General features: G+C 37.0%; 1 protein-coding gene across 1 annotated transcript in view; it reads left to right on the top strand.

Annotated features, from left to right (window-relative positions):
* CDKAL1 (CDK5 regulatory subunit associated protein 1 like 1) overlaps nucleotides 1–25,225 on the top strand; it is a 415,564-nt gene that overhangs the window by 154,195 nt on the left and 236,144 nt on the right. The window contains exon 8 of the mRNA XM_027748305.2: nucleotides 675–795. Within this exon, the coding sequence (XP_027604106.1) occupies nucleotides 675–795 (121 nt within the window). The remainder of the gene's footprint in view (nucleotides 1–674; nucleotides 796–25,225) is intronic.

The raw sequence follows: 25,225 nt of genomic DNA, 5'->3' as shown, positions 1-25,225 counted from the left end.
TGCTCTTTAAATATAGGTCTTGTTGTGGTATGACTTATGTACTGTTGTAGGCAGTTGGTGAAATTATTTGTATTTTACTCTCTGAATATTACTGGTTTCAGGAAAGGAGTTGTGAGGCAGTTTTCTGACCTGCAGTTGTCTTGGTGTGGGGAGGAATATGCTCAAATCTTGGGAATCAGCTTAACCATGGACATGTTGTCAGGATATGCTTCACAGCACTTTCCCTCAGACTTACACAGTCAGATACCTTTGAAATGTGTTGGTTCTCCATATTACAAGCTAAAAAAGTATTTAGATGCTTATTACCTACTAATTTAGGTTTGAGTGAAATTTTTGGGAAAAATATTTTAATCCTGCCATTTAAATATTACTACTATGTTGATATTTGCTAGAGAATCTGAAAATGAAACTGCTTAGATCATTTTAATCGGCTAAAACAGAAAATGCAAGTGTGAAAAGATAATTGGATGAAATAATTTGTTCGTTTTAAGATCATGTATTTTACCTGTCAGAGTCTCTTTTTAAATGCTCCAGTTGGTGGAAATAGATTATTACATCTCATTCTCATTTTCAGTCTTTGAAGTATAAACACTACTTCTAAAGAAGAGCAAATTAAAACAAATACGATGGGACTTGTTCTTTGTATTGACTGCATTTTTTTGCTTCATTTGAAGGTCATTCTGTGAGACTGCTGGGTCAGAAAAAGGATAATGGAAAACGTCTGGGGGGAGCACGACTGGATTTGCCAAAGATTAGGAAGAATCCACTGATAGAAATAATTTCCATCAATACAGGGTAAGAGTCTTCAAAATGTATAAAACATACAGTACTGCTGAGGAATTCCCTTTATCTTTTTCTGCAGGCCTAGTGTATTACTCCTAAGCTACACAGAAGGAGGCAGGATGACCACTTTTGAATAGTGAAAGACATGAAATTATATTCTTTCTGGAAAATGAATCCCTGCTTCTTTGGATATGAGAAGAAAAGAGTATAGAGAGAGGTTTTTTTCCCATGTTCTTTTGATTTCTAAGATGGTAGTTCCGGAATATTGTTAGTAGCTCATTAAGATCTGTAAATGTCATTGAGATCCATCTGACGTGATTGTCAGCCCAGATGTATTGATTGCTAAATTAGATATAGTTACTTCTGTTGTGCCCCTCTAATATGTTGAAAGATCAGGAGATATCCTGTATATATTTATTCTTTTCTTTGTTTGAACAAGCTACTCTCTCCTATCAATCAGCAATTTCCCCATAAGACCACAAGCTTCTGTTCTGTATTCCTATTTTGAGGAATTCTATTTTAATCTCCCTTACCTTGATGCTTTCCTTTTCTCAACTCCACTTGGTAACGTCCCATTTTGTCAGTTTACTAAAAAGAAAAATAACAAAACAGCAAGAACAAAAGAAATCCCACACAAGTCCTCTTCTGATTTTTGTATCTTCTCCAAGTTGTATAGAAATTTCCCTGATGGCAAGATTTAAAATGCATCGTTCTAGGCATTCCAGGTGGGTGTGAATTTACTGCGTAGAGGAAAAAAAACGTGGTGGATCTTCCCTCACTTTGAGTTTAGATTAGCACATTCATAAACATTTTGTAAAAGAGTTTTGTTACTATCTTCTTTCTTACTTCCTTGTCTTTAAGTAATGTGACCTTCATAATTTGCTGTAAAATATAGTGTGCTATTTAGGTCAGAATACCAGTTCAAATTTTAGTCTGGCTGCTTTTTCTTCCTCTGATTTTTGGTAAATATATGGGTGATGTTTTGTCATGTTGCTGAATTGTAATAACTTTTTAAACTGCATTTTCGTGCATGGATTGTTTTTGAAGTCTGGATATGAGCTTTTCTGATGCAGTTACTTTAAGTGATCCAAATTCTTTCCCTTATTGGCTTTCCTGTTGACATCTTGTTTGTGCCCACGAAAATGCTTTTTGTGATTAAAAATGAGCAAAGCATTCTTTTACATTTGGCCATGTCTGAGCTGAGTTTCAGATGTCATAAATTTTCCTTTTCCACTAAAATTTATCACAATCTAATGTTATAATATCTTTCTAGTTGTAAATGTTGTCAAGGTGGTAAGCTAATTGAGCTATGGTCTTGTTCGTATATCTTTTGACTTGTAGTAGTGAATTTAAGATGGCAGAATGTATTGCTATTTTTGATACCAGGTTATTGCTACCGTAATTAGAGAGGTTAATACAATAAGGGTACTGTAGGGTATTAGGCATAGGTGGCTGATGAGAGTAGCAATCATTTGAAAATTCTTTTTAATGTACTTTGAACAGATGTATTTGCATACTGGGTTTTGAAAAAACAATTATTTCCCAAATTGATCAAACTGCAGACAATTAACATCTCCTTAAGATGTTACATTAGGAAAACCTTTTCTTCAGGACCTGATAGTTTACAAGCACCAATTGCTTCGCTTAGCAGTTATTGCTGTTCTCAGGTCAATGGAATATGTGTTTTATACCATAAAATAATCTAAAAAATACTAGAAATGACGAAAGTATATTTACTTCATGGAGAATAAAGTCAAATATGACTTGATAAGCATTCTGAAAGCCTGAAACAAACAAGTCAGGTGTATAAGACACCTAAATTAACTAATATCTCAATCTGTTATATTACCTCCTCTCCTTCTCTCCTGAATTACATTTTTTTGTAATTTTATACTTTCCTGTCTTTCTCTTCCCCTTTCCTCTTCCCCAGCCTCTCCACCTGTGTATTGTAGGTGACGTTTTTGGTTACTATTCTGGGTTTGAAAGTTAAAGCATAGCTTTAGAAAAGCAGCAGCACTCACAGTTTCTGAAAATACAAAAATGTAACCAATGAAAAACAAGACACATATTACTCACTGTGATTTGCTGTGTTAATTTTATCAGATTTGCCTTACTAGTCTGGCTATGGCAACTTTCAGAACCAATACCATATTGGAGTCAAGTTGTTTTCTCTGTGTAGAGACTGGAGAAAACTTTGAAGACTAGTTTTTGATACAGTGCTCTTTATTGAGAGATGAGAGTCCTCTTTACTGAGGTGAGTTTGGATCAGACTGTCAGTCTTAAAATAGTAAGAAATACTTGGTTAAAAATAGTGATTTCCTCTTTTGAAATGTGTTTGTCTGATACTGTTGAGCAGCAGCATGAGCAGGGTTTCTCCATGAGGGAGGACAAGAAGGGACCAGAGGATGCCACCAGCACAGGCAGTGCCCACACCCAACCTGGTGCCATGGGGCCTGAGCAGTGTGGGCAAAGCTGGGGGCTGGTAGTAGGACCCACCAGCAGTGCCAGACATGACAAATCACAGAATCATAGAATATGCTGAGTTGAAAGGGACACACAAGGATCATGAAGTCCAACTCTTAGCCCTGCACAGGACATTCCTAAGAGTCACACCATGTGCCTGGGTGATGAATTATCACCCAGGGCCTGGGTCTATCCAGGGGCTCCAGTCAGGATCAAAAGGATATGAGCTGGAGACAAGACTCAGGAGAAAGGTACAAACAACACAGGTCTGAGGTCTATCCTGGAGATGAGCGCAGGGCTGTAAGCAGGCATGGTAGTTAAGCTCAAGCCAGGACAGAGAACATAGGCCTTTGCCTAACTGGGGCTCCTGGCACAGAGCAGGCTGATGGATACAGCAGCTGAGGCTGGTCAAGTCAGCACTGTGAGAGGCAGTGGTGTATTACCATTTCCACATGGGGTCTTAATGAACTCTTGTCCTCTTCTGTAATTCTGTGGGGGAAGAAAAGGCTTGTTGCAGTATGTATATATATCCCTTATCCCCCAAAATATTGGAGTCTTTGAGGGCTCACACTAACCCCTTTCCCTTTCCAGTAGTAGGAATACCTTTATGTACAAGGACATCTGCCAGCTGGAACTATTCTTCTGAGAATTCAGTAGGCCCACTTTATTTTTGGAGTCTCCAAAAATGCTGATTGTTAAGATATGTCTCGTTCTCATACAACTGTGTCTGAGAACATGGGCACAATTGAAGTGCAACACCGTAGAATAAAATTTGTTTCTTAACTCGGGATGGTGTCAAATTTGGTAATTAAAACCGTGAGACTTCTTGTTATTGATTCCTTCTTCTCTCAGACATGGAGGAAAAAAAAATCCTGCCTTGAAGGCTTCTTTCTTTGTATAACCGTGAACTTTTTCCCTACTTATCCATGCACAAATGGAGGCCTACATATGCGTACATCCCTTCATGTCTGTTTTCTCCAGACTTTTGCTGTACATGAGCCTCCTCAGGGCTTCCTCAGCTGTTCCTTTGCATGAATCAAGACTGTCCTATTGAGGGACAAACATATTCATTACAGTATACAGTCCGTAATAATAATTTAAAATAAACCAAAATGAAAACCCACTAACTGTAGAATATCTGTGAAGATTAAGCGCTACTTCTGTCTGTTGTGAGCCAGCTCAGAGTTTTCACATGTTTGTACCTAAAAAGGTGTTGCTCTGTCCTTGGAGAGACCAGGGTCTTGTTCAGTGTTTGGCTTTTTTTTTTTTTTTTAAGATAATGGACAGGTTTTTTATACTGTTAATTTTGGTTGTACTGAAGTTTGCTGTTTTCTCCTTTAGAAGTCCAAACTATCTTTTTAATTTACCATGGAAGTTAGTGGTTTCTGTCAAGAGACTAGATCTCTAGAGAAAAGCTTCCATCCGAGAAGCAACATGTTTCAGTTTCCAAGTATGTTTGCAGAGACTATGGTGAGTTACCAGAATGGGGCATAAGAGACTTACTGGACATGATGACACACAAAGATATGTTAATGACTTTTCATTTTTCCATGTTCCAGATATATGAGTCCTTACCATCCCAGTATCCCATACAAACTGTAGATTGACCTCTGTATTTCACCTCTTGAATAAGAGACCTTTTCTTCCTGTACTGTTCGCTTTCTCTGTTATTGCTTAGAAAACTTATCAACGTTGTTCAAATCAATTCTTCTTTTTTTTTTTTTTTTTTTAAAGGAGCAGGCAGTTAATAAAAACTAGTGATTCTGACAGTGCTTGGATAGTTGTCTTAGTAAGTTTCCCAGTAATATTAGGAGACCTGAGCCTGGAAACATTGATTTGTTCCTGTACTCCAAAATAATTTTCCGCTTTGAATTAAGGGCATTTGGTTAAATCTCTTTCACTTTTATTTATGTCGTAAGCATGTATTATACAGATCATCCTCCTGGAACAAGCAAAGTAACAGTAGTGGAATAGCGGGTTAAATGCTGCTTGAAGAAAAGGCAGTTAATTTTTTAACTAATCTCCTAATGTGATTATTCCATCTGTTGGTTTGAAGTAAGGAAGGGAAGTGTTCTCAAATTCATTTTGCATTACAGCTTCATTTCAGTCTAGGGAAAAATCTTTTCTCCTTGTGGTCTAATTGTCATTAGTGCCAGTTTCATAACCCATGTAGCCACTTAGCTCTCTTTAATAAGATCAAGACTTGGTCTTCCACATGTTAATTAATTCTGTATCCTGAGCTCTCTGCTCTGTAGCTTGGACTATTACTAATGTATCTGTGTTGTTTGCATGACTTGAGCTCCCTTGTTAGCACTCCTATACGTTTCAAATACAACTTTGTACTTTTTCTGGATGCCTTGGGAAGCATGAGAGGAGTGTAGTATCGCCTGAATATGAGCCCACGCTAGAATTTACTGATGGGTGGGTTTGCCAAAGTGCTTTCCATATTCTTTCTAAGTTTCTACCTCTCTCTTTCCTTCTGGAGCAGACAATTTACTGTACTGCTAATGTGACTGGCTAGAGAAGAATGAACACACATTGAACAGGGAATTCAAAATCAAAAGGAACATAGCAGTGTACATGCATGTATTAGACGATCTTGAGAGTGCAGATCTGTTGCAACCCATGTCAAACTTGCAGTGTGAACATATCTAAAAGGCCAAGTCTCTGTCCAGGTTTTTCTGGTTTTCTCCCTTATATGAAGATACTGCATGAATCCCATATATTCTGGAGTCTCATTCTCTTGTTACTTTTCTAGAGTTCCCTATAAAGAAGCTATTCAGAGGACAGGAAGATGATTAGGATTCAGCCCAGCAAACATGAGCATCTGGTTTGAGTGTATTTCTGAGAACAACAGTCATACTGAGACAACTCTGTAATTCAGTGGAAGCACTGTCCACTTATCAATCTTCACATCTGTGTATATTTTCTTTTGGGAGAAGGGCTTTTAAAAACATTATTAAAGTGAAAAATAAATTCAAATTACCTATCCAATCAAGCTTGATAGACTATTCCTGTAGTGCTAGAGCAGCTTAGAGAATATCAGCACGATACCTTATGTCAGAAAGATTTTCAGATCTGCTTTTGTGTCTTAAATATAACACTTCAAACTTAGTGCTGAGGAACTGCAACCTTTCTCCTCACAGGAAAGTCCTTGGTAGCAAACTTTATCTTAAGAGTGAACATACATAGTAGTGCTTAAAAGCTTGATGTGTCTTCCTAATTTTGTAGGTTTGTTTTAAGCCAAGCTTTGAGGTTCTCAAGTGGTGGTCATTCAAAATATTTCTAAGCTGCCATAGGATCTGAATCTAGCACAAGAATTAAAAAAAAAAAAAAGTAGTTCTACATACAGTATTTGGTTTGTTTCATGAATCAAGTAACAAAAAATCCAGCATTAAAATAAGCTATAAAGTTACTATTGTCAATCCTGATTTTCCCAGGCAGGAATATTTCCCTAGTTGTGAATTGTGAAAGGTTAAAATTCTCTTCTTTCATAATTTTCTCTTATAAGCAGCTTTTTCAGTTTTATGATGAATTGGGGAGTATGAGGATTTAATTTTCTTGAAGAGTTGCATTTTAATTTTGTATGAGGTCAAGTAATAGTTCTTCTATAGATTTCAGTTCAGCATTTGCTTAGGTTTGAATATATAAAATACCCTGGAGTTGTATGTCCATGAAAGTGCAGGTAATTCTGGTTTTGTTTTGTTGGTATTTTTTTTTTTTTTTTCAAATTTGCCAAAAAGAAGAGTTCATAAACGTAAATGAAATGCTTTCAACTCTCTAATTTTTTAATGTGGTTATCCGAAATATTTACTTTAGTTACCTCTTGTCACATTTAAAACTTGACAGCACTAGCTAGTTTTCTTCTTCCTTACTTTTAGTGATTAATAAACAGGTATCTGTGAGGTGTTAGGTTGCAAAAAAAAATGTAAAATGATGCTGGTAAGAGGTCTGGAAAGTTTTTGGTGGTACTCAAGGATTCCTTTTGCTATAGATAGCTGTCATTGAATCAACACGTATTTCCAGCTGCTTTTGTTGTTAAAAGTAGATCATATTCCCATATCATTGCTGCAATTGGCGAGATGACTCAACAACAACTATCGGTAGGTTCCCCAGATGATAGTACGTCAGGAGGGCAGTGACATCATCTCAAAAATGAGGGGATTGCAAACAGAAAGATCGAGAAGAGAAGCACGGGGGTTCTGTTTGCTTGCTCTGATGGAGGAATAGTTATTACTTCCCAATCATTTGATGCCATTACACTGACAGATGTGTAGAGTCCAGTCAGAACAGTATTTATTCCTTTGCCAGCATAAGATACTCCAGACAAAGATACTGATGGCCTAGGGAACACTTGATGATGCCACTGCAGTTTTTGTCAGTGAAATGTGCATTAGTTATTAGTCTGACAGTACTGCAGGGAGTCAAGTTAGCAGGCTCAGGTGCAAAAGCAGAGGCCCAGGAGCAGATGACATAGAAGACAGAGTCAGGAGACGGGTCTAATGAATTTAAGGGTCCGGTATTTCTCGGTTCTGTTTTACCTTGGCTCTTGTCCAGCTATATCAGAGAGATGCTGCATGGCTACACTGGCTTGGGCTTGTAGTGCTGATCTTGCAATATTCTGCTCCTGCTCTACCAGTTCAGTGTCTCTTCTCCAGAAGTTGGGTCTGCTCCTCCTCTTGTGTTACAATACAACTTTCCATTTTCATATGGAGACCCGTATACCGTGGAGTGACTGCAGATGGACACTAGTATTTGGCACTGAGGAGCTCTCTGCAAGAAAGGGAACTGAACATCGTGGACATGATCATAAACAGGCAGCACTCAGTGCTGATTAACTGAATATAGTCTAGCCAGTCTGAAGAGTGATTTAAAATTAATATTTAGCAAAGTAGTACAGAGATCAACAAGGATGCACTAGATTTTTTCTAATTACAGTAACAAGTTACTGTTTGTTAAGTCCATAAAAAGAGGCCCTTATTATGGTTGTTTAATCCCCGAACTCTTGCAGTGGCCTGTGTTGCCTGTCCAGTTTTTTGGCTAATTGAGCTGTTTGACCTGGATTTCTACCTTTTTGTGGCATTCAGCAAACATTATCTACCCCTGCGGGTCCACCTTTGAAAATGCTTTGTGAATTCTTATCACCTCTGACTCCTTTGTAACAGGGATGAGTTTTCTGGAGTCACCATCTTAAAACTGTACCAAAACATCTTTGATTTCTCAGAAAAGGACGTTGCGGCTTAAGTTTGACAACTTGTGATACCAATGCATTTCTCTGCTGGAATTAGTGGGATATTTCAGTAATAATCTCATCAGTTCAGCAGAAGAACTGCATTTTTTTGGCTTTCTATGTTTACTCTTGTGAACTCAAATCTGTTCCTTAGTACAATGTTATCTCTAGATAAAAATATAGAGTGTGTTGGAAAATGAAAATCCTTCTGGTATGTGAAAAATCACCTAGTGTTTGACAGTGATAGGCTTGGTTTTTTGGCAACTGATTATATACTTTTGTATATCCAGCTATGACACAGTGTTTTCATCATTTCCATCTTCTAAAATACTGCTGTCCCCATTTTGAATGAATAGCCTGAATTATAAATCTTTTCATACTTGGCAAACATCTCTGATTGAATACTTACAAGGTTGAATTCCATATCTTCAATTTACCTGATTTAGTTTGTTCATTAATGACATACAGATTTTCTATATTTTAATGTTTTACTTTTCAAGGTAAGTGACACTGCAGTTGAAAGAAGATTTTAATTTTTAGAATAAAAGGTCAAAACATGTTTTGATCTACATTCAATATTATACTTGGAAAGGCAAAATAATTTTTTTCTGGTTATTATAATAATATAGTTAGTATATGATTATATGTTACATTACCACATGTTGTATTTAGTTTTACTTTAGTTCAAGATAAATGCTTAGAGTGAACTCCCCAGGAAATATGAAGTTATACAATTACTTTGACGCTACCTTAGCTTATAATATTGAAATGGGTACTTTGCATAACTATTTAGCTCAAACATGTGTGACATGCTAGACCCTATTGTGCCAGTTACCTTCAGGAAACAGGGAAGGTAGAAAATCTAGAAGGAAGTGTATGTGTTTTTGAAAGAAAACCTCTGCTTTTTTGTTTATTTTTTAGTCAGTATTTGCATGTACATATATTTAGATTTTAGCTATAGTATACCAAGCGTGTATTTCAACTATTCATGTACCACATATCAATCTGTTCTTTGGCACAATTCACAAAATCCTTTACATAATGAAAATGATAGATGACATAGTTGTGTGTATCTAGGCATTTTAATTCTAATCATAAAATCTGAAAAGCTAGTAGTCCAAAGCTTGCAGAAACCACACTGCTGTAACTGAGGGAAAAGGCAAAACAGTTGTTTACAACAGAAAGTTTTAACAATCTACTTTTTTGCCTAAGGTCTCTTTCCACTGCAACTTACTGTAACTCACAGCCAAGGTCATTATTTCCTAATTAGATATTCAAGCAGTGTATTGATGACACACTCTGAAAGATTACTCTTTTTTCAGTAATTACTAATTCACATTTGTTGAAGGCATATAAAATTATATGTAACAGTCTGCTACAAAAAATGCTACAAAATCTCTTGGTGCTTGATGGTAACAGTTTCACTGAAAACGTGGCGAAAAAGCATGGTGTGTCGGACGGAGGTGGATATATCAGTGGGGCTCACCTTCTGGTCTTGCCAGCTGTTGTGCTCATAGTCATTTCTGTTCTCTCTGTGTCTGTCTTGTTTCTGCGTCCCCGTTGCTGAGGATGTGCTGCTCACCTACTCTTCCTCGTGCGGAAAAGTATTACATTTTGCTAGTTAGTTTCCTTTAGCAGCTTATGTAGAAAGGTAATTGAAGAAAGCCGAAAAGAAAGTAGATGGATTGGGCCAACAGAAAAGAGCTGTTTCCTCCATCCTGAGTAGCTTGATTTCTGTCTTCTCCCAAGCATCAAAGCAACTGATTTTGTGGGGTGCTTCCTTCAGTGCCAAGAAACCCAGCTTGTGATGCAACTTGCTGTTAATTGTTCATTGAAATCAACAGCTGATGGCAGAGGAGTTACCCCTTGTCTATATTGGTGGAGGTGGCCATGGTCCTTCTCATTCCACAGTAGTATTAGGCCTGGTCAACTTTTTTCGACTGTCTGGAGTTTAGTATGATAAATTCCCTTTTGCTGTTGATATATTCAATTTCTCTTGCTGTTGCCCATGGTAGTTCTGATATTTGCACTAGTCTGTATTATACAAAATTGCTTTGATGAATAGTGAATAGGATGTAGATGTTTTGTGGATCCTTCTAGAGTAAATATCTGCTACCATGCTAACCTGAAAGGAAGATGATCTTGAATTCAAGAAGATCTCTCACAAAAAGAAAGATTTTTATACATAAAAAGTTTATTAAATACCTGTATGAAATACCTAATTAGGATATAATTTTTTCACTATTTGCCTGAAACAAGCTAATTTTTTCTCTTATGCTTTATGAGTGCTGTTTTTCAGCTTTGTACGTCTTCATGATTTCTGCCACCGTTACTCTCTTTACAATGCTACTTTCTCGTTTTTAGAGTATTCAGTGCTTGAACTCACTTTTTTGAATTTCAGTTCTATCCCTGAGATTTCAAGTACAGAACTTGTGAAAACCCTTAGCTATAGCCTTAGAATTTCTCTGATGTCATGCTGTCAATGACAAAATAATCCTGAACTGGGCTTCTTTACTTTCCCCATACGGATTAGAGCATGATCCCCTGCCAAGAATAATTTTGAGAGGAAAGAAATTTATAGGGTTCAAAGGGTCTTTAAAAGACTAGTACATCAAATACCTGCAGTTGTGACATCATTTGTGGTATGACTTGAAGACTTGTATTAATTTCTGAGATTGTATTTTTCATTGCTCTTGTTAAATGCTGTTTGAATGGGTCTAGAATAAGCATGTGTTTAATGAATGTCCTATTCCAAGAAGTGTTCAGCCAATCCTTCATTAAGTTTGCTGACATATGTCACCTAAGAATTTTTCCTGTAAATAGTTGTTTCTTTGGCTTTATTCTGCTATTCAAAGTGACATACAATGGCGACTCCATACTATATTCTAGTACTGCCAGCTGTACTGTAACACATATTTTTAATTTTGCTGTTGTTATGATGATGGATTTCTTCAATGGTGCTATTTGGTGACATGTCAAATTAAACTGACATCTAATCTACATCATCCACTCGGCTCTTTACGTGGTCCAATCATATGCAGTTCGTGTGCAGTGAGGTTTTTCAGCGGAGTCAGAAGGTGCGTGTTGGTAAAGTTCTTTGCCATAGGGAAAAACATGATGACACGTTGTTTGTACACAAGCATTACTGGCCTTGAAATCTTGCTGTGCAGTTTTCTGTGCTCATGCCATTTTTTTTGAGCTCTCAGTTTTTGAGAAATGCTGTTTAAGTACACGTAAATTCTACAAGTATTTTTTTCTGGGTCATGAAAACTTCCTCTTTTGAGTCTGCTGAATGACTTCTGCATTGAGTTAGAAGAAAATAGTTCATTTTGATTGTTTCCATTTTTGCACTTTTGCCTCCCTTAGGTTATTTCCTCCCAGCCTCACAAATTTGAACATTTTCTGCATATAGTGCCATAGTTAGTTTAAAATTTGCATCAGATCTTCTGTATCTTTTGATACATTTCCTTTTGCTCTTGTGTACATCCCATTTTGAGAAAATTTGCTATTTCACACTTCATTTAGAAGACTTAGTAAGACTCATAAAAGTTGCCAGAAATCACCATGCAATTCTCTAAACTCCAGTACACCACACAACTTGCAAGTCAGTGAGAAAAACAGCAGTAATCACATGCTCCAACTGCGTCATCTCATTAAAACTTTGGGCAGCTCCAGGCATATTTGTGCTCCTCCGTCACTAGGTGGCTTCCCACACTACGCAGTTCTGTGACTCTCTTAACCCAAGAGGAAGATCACCAGAATTTAACACAGTTCGCAGTTTTCAAGTTAAGCTACATGGGGGGGTGTGTAAAAAAACTTGATTTTGCTTTGTGTAACTACGACGTATAGTTTCCTGCAGTTTCAGCTCGTTCCTTTCAGTGCTACATTCCTAATTATTTTGAAGACCAATTCAGAAAATGAGAACTTTAATATCCTGGAACCTGACTGCAGGTTAGCACACAGGCGATTTCCTGCCTACCTCCTGGGCAGATGCTTACTGACAGAAGTGGTTTTGGATCACACAGCAAGCTACGTTTTCTAGTCTGTTTGAATGAGAAGAGGTCATTTTGAAGTTGTTGGCAATTTCATATATCCATAATTCTGACATCAGTATGCTTTCTGAGGTTGGAGATAAATTCCTCCTTGCTGAGCGTCCCTTCTCTTAACGCCCACATACGTATTTCCTAAGAGAAATCTGGACAAAATCCTGAGAAACATTTTATTCATTTCTCAGATTACAGTAAATACTGACAAATAAATTCCTGTGTCATACTTATAATTGATAGTGTGTTACCCTTTAGCACCAGCTTTTCCCATTACAAAAACCAAACTAAAAAAAAAAGACAAGGACTAGAGAAACCATTGTTTCACAAAAACACCATCTTGCTGAATGTTAGTATGAGAAATGCCCGTGTTTTATGTACTCATTATTCTGGGGGTTTTAATATCCTGTTTTAAGGTGTTGTACAACTTAAGTGTTTAAAGCTAAGTGCTCCTGCCTTTACTGCTCATCAGCAGAATCAGGTTACTTTTAGTTGCCTAATAATAATAACAACAATCTATTTTGCAAGCATCAGTATGACTTCTTAAATGCCACTAAAAATGAAAACAGCTTGTCAAACAGTCTGATTGAAGTGTCTCTTGTGCCCTTTCAGGTCAAGGTGGAATTTGTTTTGGAGACCAGATGGGAAAATGTGTTTAGGGAAGTGTAAAAATAAGAATCAGATTTGGGAAATGTCTTGTGCTTGAATTTGTTCTTAGACTTGACCTGGAGATAATTTTAATAGAAAAATAGTTTTCCCTGAATAAGACGTGTGGTCTTCAATAAAATCTGTATTTGGCCTTATCTGTTGAGTACACGAACGCATGTTTTTATGATAATCTCATTGACATGTGTGAATTTATAAGATTTGAAACATAGGGAGGAGTAGGGCACTTAACTGTGCTATCAGTATGTGACATAAGAGCAAAATCCCTGAAGTAAAGGTGCTTTTAGAAAAAAACTAAACAAATAATAATTGTAAAGTTGAATATAAAGATTGTACATGGCAGGTAATGGGTGGTAATGGCAGGTAATGGGTGACATAAAATCCAATGTGACATGTTCCAGGATTATTAATATTATTTCATGTGTTTTGTATGTGATAGTATCTTTCCTTGTATGGCTTCTTTATGTGGGAAAGAAAAAATTAAAACTTAACACCCTTTAATCTTGACATTTATTGTGAAGTTCCAATAAGCTGCAAGTTTTTAACCTCTTAGCTTACAAGCTTACTTTTAAGATAATTTACATTATCTCTATTATTTCTTGATCTGTTAATGTTATTGAAAAGTCTCACAATTTGCATATTTTCTGCATTATTATTCTTGACTGTTCTTGAAATGATACAATTTTTTGGAAAAGATAAGGTTCCTAATTGTAAAAACAAGTTGCACTGAGTTCAGTGATAGTTTTATTTGTGCTTCAGATACTCAAAAGAAAAGTAAAATGCTTAGAGCACATTTTTGTGTTGCTCCTCCTTTTGCTTTTACTACAAGATGCATGTTAGAAGAGCTAGTGTTTGTACCAAGAATAAATAAGTTTAAAAGAGGCACTTGAAGGGTCCCCTATCCCCAATGATGCAATTTAGTCAATAAATGGTAAATTTTTGTGGACACACAACTTTTTTCCCAACAGGGTGTCTTAATAAAAACCTGTTGAAATATTTGCTTTAAATTTTCTTCTGACTAGTTGTTTTAGTTTTTTTCCATTGCACCAAGATGAATCATATCTAATAAATCATATTTTTTTTTACTAATTATCTACTAACCCAAATGAGATTGAACTCTTGAGGTTCAGGTCCCTTCAGGATCAACTTATATCTCTGTAAGTTGCTGCCTTAGGAGCTGAGGGTACTCAGCAGATCACAAAAAATACTCTGAGGTGTTTCTGCACTCCTGTGCTGCAGAGCACTATGCACAGTACTGTACAAAGTGGGGAGAAGGGAAAGTCATGACAAACAAAAGGTAATTACTTCCTCTGTCAACTTGATGCCAATTATGGAATGGAATGGAAAACCATGTCTGTTTTGCCTTTTTTTTTTTTTGTCTAGGAGGTGGTTTCTTTTTGAGTAGAAGAGTACAAATGCAGAAGTGAAGATTTGAGAAGTGCCTGGAGACAGTCCCACCCTGATTCACAGTTGTATTTGGGATTAACTGAACTGGATTAGTTCACTGACTAGAGAAGATCTTTCACATACTCCCTCTCTCTTTACAGAGATCACCCATTAGTTCCCTTATTTAAGCTGTCATCTTTGTTTTTCCTTGAGTCCAGACTCAATTGATTGGAAGAAAAAAAGGTGGCAAAGTAAGATCTTAGATTCATATTTAGACTATAACAAAAAATAGTTGTATAACTTTTTCAGTGTGCTAGTACCTGTTACCTCACCAGAGTGAGGCTTGTACAAGTGCTCTGTATTCCCTTCTGCTCTGATAATAATGGTGTAGTAGTGTACAGTAATAGTGTATAGTTAATACTGTAAGATGTAAAGAAGGCTTCAGTCAAATAAGCATCAACTACTGTGTCTAGAAAATTAAGATCCGGTGTTTCTCTATCCGTATGAAGTGTATTGGTAGATAAAATTCCCAAAAGTTGACATCAGTATGTCAGGTACTGTTCTTGAAGTGTTTCATAGGTTTGATGGAGCTTCTGACTAATCATTACATAAACCATTTTTCCAAACATGAAAGACCTATATGGACTGAGCCTAAATTTGACAGTTATAGTCAGCAGTGTAACATTAACTTGTGTTTATCATTGTGTGAAGGAGGCAGCTCTTTAGATCTCTGTTTAATCTGTTCTTTTTCCTTTGGCTTATTTCCATCTTTAGGGACTCACCTTGTTGTCCTGTATAGCAAGAACGAATCCAAATGAAACAGCCCTGGCAGCATGAGCTTGCATGATGAAAGCAGAATTTTGTGTTTGGTTGCTGTTAATGTCCTGTCTTGCAAACACAACTGCAAGTCTGAAAGCTGCTGCTTTCCTGTTTGCTTATTATTGTCAAGGAGTTAAGAAACCAGGCTGCCTGTTGGTGGGATTGTGTCAGTGTTACTTCAAACAGGCTTTATCCTTACAAATGGAGTTCAGTTGTCTGACTTTTAGAGAGAAATTTTCTCTGCTGTTGCCATATTTGGTTTTGACTTCAGAATAAGGAACGGTTGCTCTTGGAGGGGTGGTGATAAGAAGTGAAAATCCAATTTTTTAATTTTTTACCTCTTTTGGTCATGATTAATTACACGATTTATTATTCTTTCCAGAATCACTGTTGTTTGCCCATTTTAGGGAGGTTCTCAGTGTCTACATCAGGAGCGGTTACGGACTTTAAGTCTTTATTCTGTATCTTGAATACACTGAATGAAAGTGGAGGAAAAATGCATTATGCTACTAGGAATATGGTTAACAACTTTGCCCCTGAAACTTAATATCAGCACTGAAATCATCATTCATGTTTAGGTAAAACACAAAACTTACTGCGAGGTTAGCCTAAAATATGAAGCTCTATCCCATACGTCTCATTACCTTCTGTTTAAAATGTGCAAACCACGTTTTTAAACCTTGTTTTCACAAATAAAAGCATGTGATAAACATGACCCAGCAAAGGAGGCCAACAGCCTCTTGGACTACACTCAGCAGAGTGTCTCCAGTGGGTGGAGGGAGGTCATCTCTCCACTCTGCTCAGCCCTGGTGAGGCACACCTGGAGTACTGGGTCAAGATCTGGGCTCTGCGGTACAGGGGAGGCATCGAGACACTGGGGCATTGAAGGGCCGTGAAAGTGATCTCAGTGTGTGTGGGTGTAAAGAGGATAGAACCAGGCTCTTCTCAGTGGTGTCCAGGGACAGAGCAAGAGGCAGTGGGCACAAATTGAAATGCAAGAAATTTTATTTAAATGTAAGAAAAAACTTCTTTTACAGTAGAGGTGATTGAACAGTGGCAGAGGCTGCCCGGAGAGGGTGTGGAGTGTCCATCCTTGGTGAAAATCAAAGCTGCCTGGTCATGGTACTGAGCAACCTGCTCTAGTTGCCACTACTTTGAGGAGTGAGGTATTGGACTAAATGATCTCCAGAGGTCCCTTCCCACCTCAACCACTCTGTGATATTTTAGATAAATATAAACAGAAACAGAGAAACCCACAAGGATTTAGATACAAAACTGTGGATGTTGATGGATTTGCTTAATGCTTACTCCAGAGGTAAATGTTGTGGTTTGACACTTCAGAAAGTAATACCCTAAATTAAGGGTTCCCTGTCCCATGCAGAATGCATCCTCATTTCCTGACTTAAAAGCATTTCCTGTGCAATTCTGTAGGCCTGGTCAGCCTCAGGAAAGAGGAACTCTATTTCCAAATTCTTTGCCTGCTAGGCAGAGTGAAATATTCCCACTGGAAATAAACACCCCATGCTTCTGTCTCTGTAACTTAACATGTTGAATTTCATGAGCTTGATTTACAAGAGCTCAATGCTTTGTAAAGAAAAATAATTTTTCTGAATTTGTCCTTAAAAACATATGTTTTTTATTTTTTCTGAAGTAACCATGTAGAATTTTGGTTTTAGGCTTTATTTTCAACACACTGGATGAGATGTAGAGTTTTAGCTTTTTGTTTTCTTTTTCTTTTTTTTTAGGAAGTTTGTTGATGTCTGTGTGGACTTTGTGAAAAGAAGCTATTTAAGCAAAGGTCAAGTACAAAATTGTCACTCATCACATGCTTATCTAGCTTATTTTTAAACTAATACACAAGTGTCTAACTATCACATGGTCTTTCTTGCATTGCAGACTGGTGCCAGACCTGGTGTCTTTTCTGTTTTTAAGATAAACGTCTAGTGGTTTTTGTTTTCAGTGACTATGTTTGTGAGTCATGTATGTCATGTAATGTTGCTTTGTTTCTGAAGTTTATAATTTTGCAGAAGGTAGATTGAGTCTCCACATTTTAGCTTGGTAGTAGGCTGAAAACTGCAGCTGGGGAATGTTTACTGAAGGGTTTGTTTAGTCATTCACATTCCTCTGTTCCTACAGTTTGGTTTAGATCATTTGTTAAAGAGCTTAAAGAAGAACTCCCTTTATTACTGGTGTAGAGGCTTTTTTTTTTCCCTGCAAGTTAGGGTTTAAAACTGATTTTTTTAAAATTTATTTTTCCTTTCCAAAACTATACATCACTTACTTTTCTAAATAGCAAGTATGGGTAAAATAATATAATGATTTATAACTAGTCAAATACATATTGAAACTTTTGTCTTTTGTTTTAGGTATATTCTAATTATTTAGTAAAATAAAATGCAATTAGTTTTGAGATTTTGTTTTTAATTTACCAGTTAAGTGAGGAAGAGTGTAAAGGAAAGGTTTAAGCTATAGAGAGAAAATATTACAAATTAAACTATTTATGTAAGTATCAATATCTTTAGGAAAGGTCAGCTGTGTAGTTGGTTCATATTTAGTGAAGTAACTTAGAATTCTGTAATTCACAATAATACAGTGATGTCTGTCCACCAAGCACACTGTAAATGTGTAAATAATCCTTGATTCTGAATTAAAGGTATGAAGTGATGTCTTCGTTAGGCTTGGCCATTTTGCTTGAACAGAAGACATAAGCTGGTGTTGTGCCTGTTGGCCTGTATCTGCAATTTGTAGGGAAATAGTAGGTTTGCAAGAGAGTCTTGCTGTATCTGCAGCTGATCTCAGAAGTGTTTCTTGGACATGTTAAAATCCTAATCCAGCAATATTTTGTGGAAACCGTCAGTGTTTTCCAAGTGTAGAGATATGTGTATGTGAAAGCATCAGAGTAATACAGAAGTTACTCTAAATACTGTCTGGTTCCTCTGGTGGTTTGTTACAGGTTCCCTTCTCGCATCAGTGTTTCACTCACACGATTGGTGTACAATCCTTGCAACTGTATTGAAAGCCAAGCAAGTGCAGACACTTTATAACCAGCTAATATATAACATACCCATTGTTGTGGTTCAGACAGGTGCTGAACTTATTGCAGAGACTCTAATGGAAATTTTCGTCATTAAACTAGGCCCTGCTCCTGTACTGACAGTTCATTCTAGCAGCTTATGTACTTTTCAACTGTTGCTTCTTTGAGTGGAAGTGAGGCCCCACAGTTTGTGGTGTTTAAGTTAAATATGGGAGTGAAGCCACACCTCTTAATAAAAGTGAGTTAAACAGAACAGAAAATTAAGATCACAGAATTGGTTGGGTTGGAAGGGGCCCTAAAGATCATCTAGTTCCAACAGCCTGGCTCTGGACAGGGACACCTTCCTCTAGACCAGGTTGCTTGAAGTCCATCCAACCTGGCCTTGAACACTTCCAGGAATGGGGCATCCACAGCTTCTCTGGGCAACCTATTCCAGTGTATCACCACACTCCTAGTAAAGAATTTCTTCCCAATATCTAATCTAAAACCTACTGTCTTCCAGTTTGAATCCATTCCTGCTTGTCCTATAGCTACATGCCCTTGCTCTATCTGACAGCTATTAAAATAGTAGGAATGGGATCTTTCAGTGCTAACCAGTTTTGTTTCTTCAGCTATATTTCAGATTTCTTGGGTGTTTGTGTTTATTATGAACACGTTTTGTGCTTAGGATATTCAGCTGCATAGGTTGTTCTAGTTTGATACCCTCAGCAAAATAAGGAAGAGTAAGACTTGGTATTCTCTATGATTTTAATGAAATTAATTTAATACATAATGCTTACAAGACTTAAATACAAATATAATCTTGGCAAAGGAATATGTACCTGATTTATGTATATTCTTTTAAATAGCTCTTACTGCTCGTTATGTCTCAAAGATAGTATTGCTATACTGATTTCCACTTAGAACTCTGGTCTCTGCTCTCCTCCTGCTCTTCTCTTTTTAGGAGTTTATGGTTTATCTTATGTCCATGCTGAATATTTTATGAACATTGCTGAATATTGTATGTTGATTTATTTTCTTGTGTAGTCAATATGTGAATAAAAGCAAAGGTCCCTTTTGAAATGAAATTATGAAAGTAATAGCATAAATGTGTAATAAATACAGCAACTCTTTTTATGTTAGTCTAGATCAGCTGAATGACTTTATTTTCCAAAGGGATGAATGCTTTTCTGTAAAGGAAAGCATAGAGACCTATCACCATCAAGTCTAGTGAGACTAGAAAGTTGGATTCTGTAGTTTCTATAAAGTGCCTTAGACATGAGCACACACAACAGCTTATTGCATATCTGCTCATTGGGGAACCTCTCTTTGTTGTTTATACAATGCATTCAGGTCTATCTCCCCCTCATCCATTTCTTTTACGAGTGATAACGGCATGTTTGCTGAAGAGAGTTTAGGATTTTAAAGTGAGTTCAAGTTATGTGAATTCAGAAGATTAAATATGGCCATATGTAACTCATAACAAAACTGACAAATTTAACTTATTCTTGTTTTTAGTAAGAGAAGCACAAATATACTTCACTCAGGGAACTAAATTTCGGGCTTTGCAGTTACCATCAGTATGACTCTTTAAAGCTTAGACACGTATTCATTAATGTTGTATGAAGGCGAAGTATGACAGGAAAAAAGGTGCAAGTCTAAATGGCAATTCACAATTCCATGGGCATCAAAGAATGTCCATATACCCACTTTCACAATGTTCTGGGTGTGGACACAGTGCCCCTTTTCTGTATTCTTTTATCCTGTGGAGGAACATGACAAAAGCAGAAAACTAATTTGCACAGAACTGATTATCTCTGTTGTAATCTCTAAAATCAGTGTTCTAATTTTTTTTTTTTTTTGTGAACTCATATATGGATGAGTTTGGAAATGTTTGGAAATATTTTGTTCATTACTGGTTACTTACTATATGCTTCAAAAAAACTGCCATACTTGTTTGTCTGTTCATGTTAGCCTTCAAAGTGCTGTGGTGTTTTTATAGACAATATGTTAGTATCAGTATCGTACTCTGAATGTATATGATTAGAAATGGAACAAAATTGATTAAATGCTGGTACTGCTTGTGGTGTCTTTCGTTTAAAGTTTCTGTCTAGTCCTTCTTATACAGACCAGATTTGGTCCTTCTCTGCATTAATTTCTCATCTTCTAGCTTTTCTTACCCCGGTAGTTGAATCTAAGCTTCTGGTGGGGTTGGAAGCATGCTCGGCTTCTCGTGTATGTGTCACTTACACATATATGTGCTCACATTCATACATGCAGACGCACATGTAAACCTGGAGCAGAGGAAGAATTTGGTTTCTAGAAAGAAATAGCGTCCTTGTTGGGGTCCAGGATCCCAAAGAGATGAGATCAGCTGTGGGGCAGCCTGTTCCAGTACTTGACCCTGTCATAGTAAAATACTTTCTTTGGTCTTAATCAAATTTTCTCATATTACAGTGTGCATCCATTGCTTCTAATCCTGTGACCTTGAACCTCCAAGAACAGCCCAGCTGTGCCTTCACTGCTCCCATCAGCTCTTTGTAGACAGCAGTAAGATCTCCTCATACTAACAGTGAACAGGCCAATTCTCTTCATGAAGTTCCTGTTAGCCCATTTCTCCAGGCTGTTGATATTTCACTGAATAGAAAACCTGCCCTTCAGCACATTAAGTGCTCTCCCCACCTCCATCTTGGGATTTGCTGCAGACGCATTACATGCCTTCACCCATGCTGTTAATAAAGTCAGGAAATTATAGTGGCATCTTCATCAGTCAGTCCCTGAGGAACACCAATACTAACCAGCCACCAGTTAGACTTTGCACTGCTTCACCAAATCCCAGCAGTCCAGACAGTAAACCCACCTTGTTGTCCACTTACTCAGTCTGTATCACAGCAGTTTGACTTCACGGATTCTTTATAAGACTGTTGCAAAGGCCTGCCTAAAATTAAGGCATATGACATTCCCAGTCCTCTCCATCTCACAGGGTCAGTCACCTCTTAGTAGAAGGCAAGATTCGTGTTTCTTTCTTCAGACAACTCAGCTTCTCAAGGAAAATGTCAATTTAACCCATGTTTATAAAAGCAAATAAACATCTTGTAGTATGATGTCATCAGCCATATCTGTGTTCCTGCGGGAAAGTCATTGGATAGTGTTCCTTGCTACACTGGCTTGTCGGGTCTGTTCAATAGGCAGATTGTGCAAAAACCCCCTCATCCAAAAGCCTGTGTCTTTGTTACAGTTGAAAAAATATTTCAAGTCAGCCATTGCAAAGATAATGTTGTACCAGATGTAGATGTGGAAATATGAAGAAAGATTCCATTTAAGTATTGACTAAGGCCTGTAAACAACTGAATTGCTGAGCTACTTTGTGTTTTGTCTGTCCATTCCTTTTTACTGTTAAGTCTTGCATTTGATGACTAGAGCTGCCTCTTGTGTATTTTCCAGCCTGTGATATCTAGAAGGCTGTTTAGATCCTGAATCCCCAAGAGGTTCTGTGGCCTGTTTTTAATGTTCTGATTTGTGCACTAAGTGCTTTAGTCATGGTCTTTCTGATTTTCTTTTAAATGACTGACCATAACTGTCTGAGTGGCAATGGATGTGAGAGGACAAAAAAACCCCATCATCTTAAGTCTAAAGCTAGCTGTTCATCTTTGTGCTTTAAAAAAAAAAAAAAAAAAGACTAGCAAGTTATGGTTTCTGTCAGAGCTGGGAGCAGTTGAAGTGGAAGAATTTCAGGCTCACCACAGACTTGAGTAGTTAAAGAGGAAATCAAAGCATACAAACACTTGCCAACTAGCTTGGAAGAATGTCATACCATTCCAAGTTATTGGGACATGAGGACACTGCGGGAGAGTTACAAGCGTGGCATTACATGGCATTAACAGTCACCAAATGCAAGACAAGAGGAAAAGGTTAAGAAAATGGTAGGAAAAAAAGAAAAGTAGAAGAAAAGATCTGAGGAATCATCAGAAGGAGAGAATTTTAGAGAAATAAAGCAGATGGAGAAGTTGAGGATCATTAGTAATGAAAGACTACAATTTCCTGTTTTTCTGCACTGTCACTAATTTTAAATTCTGCAAAATATAGTTAAATATATTCAAACAATGACATTATAAAATAATGAAAATAAAATAATGACATTATAAAATAATGAAAATAAAATAATTCATTACTGTTTGTTTCCCTAATTATTCAAAGTGAGTACCTTAACTTGCATTTTATTTAAGAGATACATGGGTAGTAAGGAAGTTGTGTCCATGGTCTGACTGACTTAGCTCTATAACTGTGTGAAGAGGGGATTAATTTGCTTCTGAAAATCCCCTTGAAGACTCTTGAAGGCAAACATCAGGACCCTGGTATAAATTTCTATTTTTAGAAGACATCAGTCATTGGATTCTTGTAAGAATAACTGTAAATCAGTCCGTTAAATTGCTTGGAAAATTTTAGATTTAGGATTGGGCAATTATGTTGAAATGTGTGGTCTTCGTTCATTTTAAGTTGACAAAGTAATACATAGCAAAGAATATGTACTTGAAGCATGAATGTGTCTACTGCTGCACAGAACAGTTTTTTCCCAGCAAGACTAACCACTGTACTACAAGACAGAAATGACATTTAGGAGCAACAACATAGTATTAATTGCAGATAATGCTTATATCCTTGTCCACATTGGAGCTTCTAAAATTTCTACAGCTACCACAACCATTTGGGGTCAGAAAGCTTTGTGTTGATGCAATCATTGGGAAGGGATTCTTTCTAGATTATAAGTGGTGAGTTTGTTTTCATTATGCACTTATTTCCATTATTTTACCCAGACAATTCAGATCCACTTTCCCACAGACATTTTACAAATGGTTTTTTGGAAATTGGTCTGATGGCAACCTCAGATAAATTCTAAATTAAGCCTGGTAGTTTTAGTGCTGCTGAAATGTAACTTTTTTTTTCCCCCAGGATGTTTTGACCAGCACAAAAACAATGCCTTTTATGCCGAGAATCTGAGTGGTACCTGCTGTATGTTACAGAATTAACTGCAGCCTAATGTTTCCTGTGAGATTTCACCACTCTAAAAGAGTCTGTCCCAAAAGCCATTCAGGAAGTAAAAACAATAGCCCTTATCACAGGCAGTGGTCTACTTTTCAACCATGTTTTCTGTAGGGGTGATTCAGGAACTGCTAATGTTGTGAAGATGCATGGTAAATGAAGTAGATTGCTTGTAGAAAGACACTTGACTCCCTTTACCCTTCTCCTTCCAGTCTTGGAGATCTGCTGTGATGCTTCATTCCTGAAACAGAACTTTAAATATGCTCATTACACTCCCCCACGCCCCTAGAAATCACAATTTTAATTAAATTCTTAGTATTTTGTTAAAAAAACCTTCAAAAGCTGATTTTTTAAAAGCTTACGAAATTGTTCATTACTATCCCAATTATGTTTTGCAGCACATTCTGTGTAAGTTATGCTAAGTTGTCTGCCTCCAGCAGAATTTTAAGAAAATTACGCTTTTTGTTTCTTTAAATACTAAGGCAGTTGTCAAGTCAGTCCTCTAAAACTTGACAAATTAAAGCAAATCTCCAAGAATCCTGTCTACACAGGTCATTTTCCAACCACTGCTGTTCATTAGAAAGAGTCTGAAAGTAATAGTGCCTTATGCATGGTGAAATAGTGATGTTGGGTATTCTGCCACTGTGTCTTGGGGATGAGCTGTGAGCAGATATGTAAGAAAGTATCTTTTCTATCTAAGGTTTTTCTGTCATAACTCTTCGTTTTACCATCTTCATTACTACTATTTGCCTGAGACCAGCAGTCATCATCTTTCAAATATTGTTGTTCTTTATGAAGTGCTGGAAGAATTGATTACTTGTAGTTACAATGCCATGGCATTTTCTGCTCCATGCAACCACAGAACCTGACTTATCTACCTGTGCTATTTCAGCTGAGTCCCTTTCTTGATATCAATGCCTGTCATAATCTGCCCCCAAAGCTGTGGTCTACGTAGCCAAGCAGATGTTTGGAAATGCTTTTAAAATGACTTAAGTCTCTGTGAATCAGAGAACTTTAGTTTCAGTGTAGTGAAAAAAACGTTGCAGTTTCCAGTAAGCATCTAGCAATGCACCATTTTGAGACAGGATGCGGAACACAAATGTATGCAGCTTAACAGTGGAATGTTTTATCTTGTAATATCAATTTAGAATGCCTTAATGAATTAATTAAAACAATTGCAGAACTATGTGGCCAGAATAATTATTCAAGAAGTTATTCAGACAGGCATTGGAAAGCACCATTGATGTACTTGATTTTGCTGATGTTTAAATCATTGGCCTTGAAGCGAGCAAGGTGCATGTATGATGATATAACTACACAGCTGTGACCTTTGAATTACCTGCACTTGACTGTAGGAATTCAGTTTCACAAAATGCAAATATTTGAAGTACAAAATTAAAACATATTATGGCTTATCAAACCAATGGAGGTACCTTTTCTCCAAATTCCTTTTGCTTAGTAACTAGTGAGACATTACCTAATAAAGCACTGGCTTCAAAGCTCTTCAGAGAACAAAATTATAATACACTTTCTTGCCATTTTGCTGTGCATGGCGTGGGTTGCAGAATTAAAAAACATCATTTTATGATTGCATTCTACTTTGAGAAAAGTGTGTACAGTCCCATGCGCTGTACAGTATTGCTTGAAGTGCCATCCTATTTTCTGCTAAAACTTTTTTGAGAGACTTTTTCTTTTTAGGCTGGCATTGCACTTTCAGAGCAGAATTTTTATCAGAGCATATTTGTCAAATAGTTGGCTGCGAAGGTTCAAACGAGTCCTGCT

The sequence above is a fragment of the Pipra filicauda genome, unplaced genomic scaffold, assembly GCF_003945595.2.
Source record: "Pipra filicauda isolate LSUMZ 115617 unplaced genomic scaffold, ASM394559v2 scaffold49_size4853605_pilon, whole genome shotgun sequence".
In the NCBI taxonomy this organism is placed as follows: domain Eukaryota; kingdom Metazoa; phylum Chordata; class Aves; order Passeriformes; family Pipridae; genus Pipra; species Pipra filicauda.
Note: the sequence above shows the minus strand (reverse complement) of the source record. Positions and strands in the feature narration are given on the sequence as shown.